General features: G+C 41.7%; 1 protein-coding gene across 2 annotated transcripts; it reads right to left on the bottom strand.

The window, feature by feature from the left end:
* Positions 1–332: 332 nt before the first annotated feature.
* Positions 333–8,818, bottom strand: YIPF5 (Yip1 domain family member 5). 2 transcript variants are annotated; one of them, XM_033140013.1, is made up of 6 exons: positions 8,662–8,818; positions 6,820–6,936; positions 5,117–5,289; positions 3,955–4,100; positions 3,241–3,422; positions 333–1,260 (listed from the first exon to the last, which is right to left on the bottom strand). In XM_033140013.1, the coding sequence occupies exons 2-6, from the start codon at positions 6,924–6,926 to the stop codon at positions 1,098–1,100; spliced, it is 771 nt and encodes a 256-aa protein (XP_032995904.1). In that variant the 5' UTR covers positions 6,927–6,936; positions 8,662–8,818; the 3' UTR covers positions 333–1,097. The 2 variants fall into 2 exon arrangements, with proteins under 2 accessions (XP_032995904.1, XP_032995905.1); XM_033140014.1 differs by lacking the exons at positions 6,820–6,936; positions 8,662–8,818 and adding an exon at positions 5,634–5,653.
* Between the last annotated feature and the right edge of the window lie 664 nt (positions 8,819–9,482).

Genomic DNA, 9,482 nt, shown 5'->3' with positions numbered 1-9,482 from the left:
AAATAAAATGGTCCCACCCATTCTCTGCTAAAATAGAACTGATGAAAGATCAATATAGATTTCAGAGGAAAAACTGCTAAAGCACAGAATTTAATTTGCAAATACCCAAGATCTGAATGTGCAAAGTTATCTGAATTTCTTGCACAACTTTTATTTAAAGTGTTTAGCCAACAACTCTGGGCTACATGAAAACAGATCACATGAAGAATTGTGCTCAATGGGAACAAATCCTCCTTTGAATAAATGAGGCTTTTTTGGTTATGCAAGGCTGGACATTACTGGGAAGATATATTGCTAAAGGTCAAATTGAAACACTTTCAAAGACCATTAAAGGGGAAATTTAATTGGTGTAGGACAACATTCATCCAAACTGCTTTCTGAAACAGGTTGTTTTTGGGGAACCATTTGAAAGTCTACTCTTGATTGTTTAGTATGAAAATGAACATCTTCTCAGATTTATACAATTATGATAGAGCTATTTACAAAATACATACAAACTGAAACACTTATAAATGCTTTGAGCCTGGAAAGCCTTTTGGACCATTTACTGTAAACAAAAACATAATCTAAGTTGGTACTGTAAACTCTTGAAAAGTTATATGTGGGACTCATTCTGCTTTGCTTCAAGATTAGGTTTTATTGAGATACTTTTCTAGTTTGCTAAACTGGTAGAAAAAAGGGAATGTATATCTTTTGTTTAGGATTGTAGTTGCATGCTGCCATGGGAAAGCAACTGTAAAGTTCATGGTTTCATTTCCTCTTATCTATAAAAACTTCTGAGCTACAAAAGTTTTCAAAATAATAATATTTTGCCAGAGGCTATTGGACTGGGAAAGAAATGTTACATTTTAAACAGTATAATCATGAACCTGTATTAAAGGTATAGACATTACAGGACAGTTCAAAACCGTATTCAAGAGTCCTATAAAAAGGAACACAAAAGGCTCGTTTGTTTTTGTTGCTCCAGACGACAATTCAAGCATTAACCTTGCATGATAGTGACTAAGAGCTGGTTTCTGGTCCCAGTTTTAAGTGTCTCAAAAGTGAAGGCTTTTTCAGTTTGGCCCATTTAAGTCCAACAATAAGGATAAGTCAGCTCAAAACACAGAAATGAGGGCAAAGACTCCATATAATAAAGCACAGGGATATGCTACTAAAAGTTGTTGTCCTTCCATTGCCAAGGCTGAAATGAAGATTTTGGAAGCTGAAAAGCTACACCATCCAATAATTCCAGCAGCAAGAATAACTCCCATCATACCCCTGAAAAACAAAATGATTTAAACACAATGTTGAGTAACAGCTTCACATCACTGTGCGCCATAGCTGTCAACCTTTCCCATTTTTTGCAGGAAATTCCCTTATTATAGCATTGGGAAACAGCAGGGAGGGTTGACAGCTGTGTACCGTATTTTCCTGCGTATAAGACGACTGGGCGTATAAGACGACCCCCCAACTTTTCCAGTTAAAATATAGAGTTTGAGATATACTCGACTGCAGATTCTCCACCCGGCATATAAGACGACCCCCAACTTTTGAGAAGGTTTTCGTGGATTAAAAAGTAGTCTTATACAACACAATATACAGTATATAGCAGTGGGGAACAGCAGAGAGGGTTGACAGCTATGCTGTGCGCACATCAAAACAGTCCTGTGCATTCTTCAAAGGTTGCTATGGCTTTTAAGTATATTTTGGGGAAGGATAAAAAAAATGTATCCAGCAGCACTCTCAAGCATGCTACCGCCAGTATTTGGGGCTTCAAAAGATAACTATCTCACTCAATTAAGCCCACCCACAAGGAAAGAAAGAGAGAAAGAGAGAAAGAAAGAAAGAAAGACTTTCTACATTCCTCCCAAAAGAAAGGCTTGCTTGAAGCCCTACAGAGATAACTGTGTATAAAAGAAAGAGCAGCTAACACAGGGACAATGGCATTCTCAGTGGTGACCCCACAATTGTGGAATGAAATTCTACAGGACTTCAGATAAACCACAGACCTTGCAGATTTTAAATGGGCGTTGAAGATGTAGATCTTAACTACTGTACTGCCTTTGGGAACTAATTTAATCCAAGTTGAAGAACTCCCTGATTTTCACCTGATTTTGCTGTGTTGATCCTCTTGTCTTTTAGTAATATTTTGAAATACTATTTTCAAATATTAGGGATGCTTTGTGGGTTTTTTTTACTATACGTTTAATATGTGGCTTGTAAAAAAAATTATTGAAAAGCAATATACAAATTTACCTAACAGAGCAATCTAAACTTTCCATCTGCCATGCCAGACAGGTTTTGGATGAGGTGGAGGTGTTCCTCTGCCCAAGCCCCCACATTGAAGAGACATGGATTAGGCCAAGCTTCCTCAACCTCGGCCCTCCAGATGTTTTGAGACTACAATTCCCACCATCCCTGACCACTGGTCCTGCTAGCTAGGGATCATAGGAGTTGTAGGCCAAAAACATCTGGAGGGCCGAGGTTGAGGAAGCTTGGCCTAATCCATGTCTCTTCAATGTGCCAACCTGGGAGCTGATACAGTAAAGGGACATTCCCCCCTCCTTCCCTTTCTGTAGGGCACTGTGGGCTGCAGTGCTCTAACAAGTCCCGTCACAACAAGACATGAGCTAGGATTGCCACCTAAATAAAAGCACTATGACCAGAAGAGAAAGGAACAAAAGTAAATCACTTGATTGGAAAGTAGAGCTGTCAGTCATAGAACTACACCCCTACCTCTTTGCCTGGTGTATTGTATTCATGGGGAGCATCTTCTTTTCCCCATTTACAAAAATATAGCAAATGGCAAACAAAATCTTAGAAGCCCCCTCAAAGCTCCAAGGTGAGCTCATATTGCCTTCAACCTGAGCTGATCCTAGTATCTACAAGGTGCGGCTCTTGGTGTTCAAGGTCAATGCACAGCCCTAAGTTAATACAAGCTGCTTTTGTAGATTTCCCCATCACTAGAATTTATAGATGTAACCTTCATACAGTCGTACCTCGTGTTACGAACGCTGCGCGTTGCGCTCGTCACGGGATACAAACGCGCTGAACCCGGAAGTACCAGAATGGGTTACTTCCAGGTTCAGCGGTTCACGCATGCGCAGAAGTGCCAAATCGCGCAGTGAGCATGCGCAGATTTGGCGCTTCAGGATACGGACCTTTCAGGTTGCGAACAGGGCTCCAGAACAGATCCCGTTCGTAACCAAAGATACCACTGTATATCAGTATAACATAATATTTGGTGGCAATACTTACTGTAGAGAAAATACAATTGCAAAGCTGGAAAGTATGATCATAGGAAGGAGACAGTATCCTAGCACACTGGCAACACAGCCAAACGAAACGCCCGTCATGCTCATTAAGTTCAGGAGACAGAACATTCCTAAGCATCCGATTGCACTAATCCCATACACATAGCCAAACTGAATTTTGCCAGCCTAGAAAGGAGATAATACAAATCCAAAGTTCAAACCACACTGTCTCATTAGGAGTTATCCCCACAAACTACTGAATCCTCTTCTTAGAGAAGTTTCTTATCCTTGCTCACTTTCTGAAGGCAGGTGAGAAACTTTTCAGTTGGTCTTTGAGAATTATATACTTACATGAAATCTTTGATCAAAAGCATAGAAATCATTTAATAAATAAAAGGCCACCCAAATCAGTTTTTCATCTGAAGAACTGTGTAACTAGATCTAGCTTCTCTGAAATTTGTCCAACAAGGTCATAACAAAATACTTCACATTCATGCATATTCACCACGTTGCCTCTGTGAAGCTATTGTATTTTGAAAATATGCAGACAAAAAATTACTTTTGTATTTTTCTTCTGCATTTCAAAGAGCCTCATTATGTATTTATACATTTAAGAAACCACACCTGCTAGAAATGCCTTAGCTTGCAACTTTTGTTTTTCCCAACATATTTTAGATTGATGCCCCCCACCCCCATATGCATACCACTGACATCTTACCAGCAATAAGGTGGCACCAAAGGCTAGGCAGAAGACCATGGGCCCTGCCATATCAGTTTCATTCATTATGCTGCCATCTGCTGCTTTTAACGGGTGCAATACTGTAAGAGTCTTCTGCCAGATGTGGTCAAAATTGATTCCTAGTTCTGCATTATCAAACGAAGAACAGTATTTTAACATTTGTCATCAGTGGAAACATGTTGTTTTAAGCAGTCGGGGACTGCTGTATAAACTTGCAAGGCGTGGAGTGGCCCAAGAGAAAACAAACAAACTCTTAGATAGAAGAAGAAGAAGAATTTGGATTTGATATCCCGCTTTTCACTACCCGAAGGAGTCTCAAAGCGGCTAACATTCTCCTTTCCCTTCCTCTCCCACAACAAACACTCTGTGAGGTGAGTGGGGCTGAGAGACTTCAAAGAAGTGTGACTAGCCCAAGGTCACCCAGCAGCTGCATGTGGAGGAGTGGAGACGCGAACCCGGTTCCCCAGATTACGAGTCTACTGCTCTTAACCACTACACCACACTGGCTCTCAATGGTGATATGGTTGCAGCTGCAAAATTCTGCTATGCAAAACACTGGGGGGAGGTTTGAAAGTACCTGCTGTGAGAGAATGGAAATCAAAAATCATATCTGAATGTGCAGAAATTGGAAAGCTTAAAAGTTATGTAAGGGTGAAAGAAGGGAGGCAAAAAAAATCAACAGATTTGTAATATGTTTGTGGTGTGCACAATGAGTCACAATCACTAGATAGGAGTTATTAGACATGCTGTAACAAGAAATATTAATTGTGGAAAAATATTTGCAAGGTATGAATGTGTTATAAAATATAGCATAGCACCACTATGAAATATATTTAAAATAAAATAAAAAACCCAGATGTTTGATTTGGGGTGTGTGTGTTAGGGCCATATTCAACTTTATTTCAGCCCTGTAATTAATTTCCACTTAAAATACACAAGAGCAGTTTGTAAGAGGCAAGTTAATGGAATAAAACCAGAGACCAGAAAAACTGCTAACAAAACACAATAGCAGCTGTCTTACTATGTAAAGATAAATTTAAAAATATATGCATGTATTATTTTGGAAATCAGCTGTCAGTGCTCATTTATAGCATGCCCCAAATATAATAGCAAATTAATAGATTTGCAATAAAAATCATACCTTCTAGTAAGGGTGGCTCATCTTCAAAATTGCTTCCATAGAAAGACTGTGAGGAGGATGGAGTGTATGTTTGCGTTGGCTGAAAAATCTGGCCAGTGTAAGGCTGTTGTGGCTGCATCATCTCTGGAGGGACATATCCGCCTTGCTGAGAATAGTCGTAGCCAGCATACTGTCTGCAGAAAGCAATTTTTTTTTAAAAAAAGTATTAGATGAATGCTTACAACACATGAATTTTAGAAACTCTTTCAAAGCCCTTATATACCTACTCCACAAGAGGCACTTCCATATAAATGTTCCCTATACAATATCAATTAATATAACACTGCAGACATGAATTCTTGGAATGTAATTTCTGGAAGATGGCTATACAAATATATTCTGACAACATGTAAAGGCAAAGCAGAAAGAATTCTAGTACTGTTTATCTGGAATTCAATGTTTTGGAATGCCTCACAACTATCCATCCTATTAAAACCTCCCCCCATTTTTTTAAAGCCATCATTTGTACAGTGCTTGCCTCCTGTCAAATGTTCCTAACAATTTCTCCCCCCGCCCCCATCCCCTACAATGATCACTTCCAGACAAATCCAACTGCATACTCAGATTATATTACTAAGATTGTTGTCAAGGCTTGGTTACAAGTTCCTTAATGTAGTCCAACATATTTCCGGACCTTAAATGAGGACCTAATCTAAGTCACCTTACTCTCTCCTATTCTAAAGAGTTGAATGAATCATGTGGATAGTAGCATTTGTTTTAACACCTGTGACATGCACAATGACCTGGTACCCATTATGACACAAACCACCACAACTGGCCTTCTGGGTTGTTTGTATTTGTACTTTTCCCTAATTTCTAAGCAAGTTTCTTCACAGAAAGCTTTTGCTGTCTTGCCTTACAAGAATGCAGAACCTATCCAAAATTGGGTTCTAAGAACACATTCTAAGTGATGCATTGTATTTATTCATTTTAAGGCTCACTTCTCTTTAAACCTTGTAAGACAGCCTTGCATTGAATAAAATGACTGGCTGCCACAGGCAACAAGAAATTCTATGCAGGTGAGTGTAGGTTGGTGGAAGAGGGCAAGATTGCCAAGTTCCCTTTCCCCTTGGTTTCTGTGCTAGCCACAATAAAACAAAAGTCTCTTCCTCTGCTTGGCTGTAGACTCTCCCCCCACCTTTATTTTTTTTTAAACCAATCCACTAAAAAACTAATGGCTTATGTAGTAGCTTGCATTTCAATGATAGCTGAAAAGAAGACTTCTCTGTCCATGGCAGCCAGCTAGAAAATATAAGCAGAAAGATGTAAGCAGAAAGATGTGCAGGCTGGTAACACTGATGGGCTTATTTACAAAGTTAGTTTTTGGTAAGTAATGTACAAGACCTGCTATTAATGAACAGTTGATAAACAGGGCTCCCTATATATGAGCTACAGTACTTAAAACAGTATAAAATGTATTGGACTAAATGTGAATTTTTATAAACTGGAGCAAAGTGCAATTAAAAAGCATTGCAGTTTTATTAGTAACAGTGAATGTTTACAAGCATCCAACTTTTAAACTCTCCAACTACTTGTATATAAAAACTGGCCTATGTTTATGGCACCGATGTCCTATGTTTTTCTTAAGGAATTAAATAATTTATACATTTTTCATTTTCATTTTTTATCATGATTACTAAAAGAATAAAAGAAACTCAAGTTACTTGTTGTATGTTCCTCCTGCATAGTCTCCTCCATAGGACTGTGCTTGATCATCAATGCTGTAACTTGTTTGATAGAAATCTGTATTGAAGTTGTCGAACCCAGACATTGCAATCTGTCTGCAAAATAAATCACATTTCAATGTATTCAAAAATTAACACAATTCAACTAATCATATCTTTACTCCTAAGAGGCAGGTGGTAATTTTGAAGCTCCTTCAAGCAGAATACAAAGCCCTACCACTACAAAAGCACGTGTTCTCAGTGTTAGAAACCCCCATCGTTCTAGGTGCATTTTGCAACAGAGAATTTCATTAGCGCGAACAGTTTCTGAGCTCTGGGCCTAAGATTTCAGATTAAAACAGCAGAATGGAAGGAAAGGGGGACCCTTTTCTGCCTCCCCACTTCTAGCTACTCTATGAAGACTGGAGAAGAGACCCTCTTAAGAATATTAGCGGGGTGGGCATGGGAAGGACTAGAACATAATATTTTAGCTGCAGTTCATTTTTAGCTTTGTATTCTTGTTATAAAAAAGCATGCCTAGACATTCTGTTGTTGCACCCATAACCTAAGTTTAAGGTGCCATTTAGCTCCTAGCTTTCATATCTCTGTATTGCCAAATCAAATAGTAAGTGGCATATACAGGACCTCTTGAAAAATGATATGCCTGTAACTTCATAAATACTAGAAGTATGTTAACTTAGTATAGGCTAGTGTCTCAGGTTCTGTATCCAAGTAGGACTACTGACACACCTGGCTCTGCACTGTCAACTCCAGCCATTCTCAATGTGGTGCTCTCCTCCAGCTGTTTCACAACTCCCATTAGCCATGCTGTATACCAGATTGGAGAAGGCTAGTTTAGCCCTGCTAAAGGTAAAGGTAAAGGTACCCCTGACCATTAAGTCCAGTCGTGTCCGACTCTGGGGTTGTGGCGCTCATCTCATGTTACTGGCCGAGGGAGCCGGCGTACAGCTTCTGGGTCATGTGGCCAGCATGACAAAACCGCTTCTGGTGAACCAGAGCAGCACACGGAAACGCCGTTTACCCTCCTGCCGGAGCGGTACCTATTTATCTACTTGCACTTTGGCGTGCTTTCAAACTGCTAGGTGGGCACACCCCGTTGCGGGGATTCGAACTGCCGACCTTCTGATCAGCACTCAAGGACATTTAAACTAGATCTGAATATGGAATCATGTACTGTACATGCAGTGCATATGCTCTACCACTCAGCTACTGCTCTTCTCTAAAACAAAACCTCTTCAAACCAGTTTGTTGTTAATTATACCCCAGAGCATTTGTAGCACTCTACCCACCCTCAAGTTCTACACTGCCATCAGTGCACTGAGAAATGTGTCAGGGCATATGTAGCCATCACCCACCATTTTTTATCCAGTTCTTTTATTTCAATTTATCCAAGACAGACAACCGAATGGGAAAACCCCCACCACCATAACTACACATAAAGCTACATGACATTACTGCAAAGGACGTTCTGAGCGAGGTTATCTTCCTCCGCTAAAACCAGCTATTTTAAACGGGATCATTTTAGCATTTCTTCCGACCTCTGGCATCATGCGGGTGCTTGGAAGCCACTAGCCTTTAGGAACAGACCTGGTGGCGGAGGAGGGAGACCAGCACTGCAGACCTTCGTGCTACACAACAGAGAACAGGGGGGAGGCGATGACAGGTACCTCTCTCGACAAAATGCCTGCTTGTGGTGCATTTAAAGCTGAGTGGAGCTCAGCATCTCTCCCCCCCCCCCGGGCCTCTTCCCTCCTTTTCCCAAGGAGCCTGTGGTTGCCAAGAGAGGGCGGGCGGTGGGTGTGACGAGCCCCCTGAGCTCACCTTCAGGCCCGGGCACCAGACCCCCTTCGCTACGCGCACGTCCGGCGGCCGCAACCCCTCTTCCGCGAAGTCCCCTCACTCCTCCGCTCGATCAGAAGCTACGTGTCAGCCGCCCAAGGAGAAGCACTTCCGGATCGACAGGGGCATGCGTAGTGCGGAGCCGCTGTCTTCACCCCCAACCTCCTCCAGCGGAAGCCGGTCTTTCCCCGCGTCTCTATGACGAGGCGAGGACGGGCGAGCATGCGCCAGCGCGCGCCGCAAACCTTCTGGCGCCCTATGAGCATGCGCAGAGCGGAATGAGCGTGCGGGTCTCGCGGGCAGGGCGGTTTACACGCCAACACAAATGTTAAAGGGAAACCACCTCCTCTTGTTGTGCCTCTTCGAAAATAGAGGGCTTTGCCCTAAAGCTGCTTCTCACGACGATCCTTTCTAGTTTTTGAGCTTCGAAGATAACGTCCTTAAATATACATACTCTGAGGGGAGGTTAATATGCATTGTGCTCCTAAGCGCTGCTGGCTCAGGTGCTGCCCTGCGATAAGGCGCCCGTTGCTCGTTTCCGCGCTAGCCCGCTTTCTCTCTTCAGTGCATGTGAAGCATTTCCGATAAGGAGGCTTTATTTAGGAAACCCGTCGTGCGGCTGGGATGCTGGCTTACTTCTCTGGCGTCACATGTCCTTATAAAACTCGAAACAGACCACGCTGATCTGCTTTGCCAGCAGTCTTTGGACGATGTGTGTAACACGTAGCGCTCTCTTTGTGTCTCTTTTGTCTCCTCTACCGAATGCTCTTGGTCTCATTTTACTGGGAAAAATATGGAGATGT

The sequence above is a fragment of the Lacerta agilis genome, chromosome 2, assembly GCF_009819535.1.
Source record: "Lacerta agilis isolate rLacAgi1 chromosome 2, rLacAgi1.pri, whole genome shotgun sequence".
Lineage (NCBI taxonomy): Eukaryota > Metazoa > Chordata > Lepidosauria > Squamata > Lacertidae > Lacerta > Lacerta agilis.
Note: the sequence above shows the minus strand (reverse complement) of the source record. Positions and strands in the feature narration are given on the sequence as shown.

What these genes read in the sequence shown, in the direction of transcription:
- YIPF5 (XM_033140013.1), bottom strand. Translation starts at nt 6,926, where the DNA reads ATGTCTGGGTTCGACAACTTCAATACAGATTTCTATCAAACAAGTTAC. An exon ending in TTGGTGCCACCTTATTGCTG is followed by an intron (nt 3,423 to 3,954) that starts GTAAGATGTCAG and finishes TCTCCTTTCTAG; the next exon opens with GCTGGCAAAATTCAGTTTGG. An exon ending in GCAATTGTATTTTCTCTACA is followed by an intron (nt 1,261 to 3,240) that starts GTAAGTATTGCC and finishes TTTGTTTTTCAG; the next exon opens with GGGTATGATGGGAGTTATTC.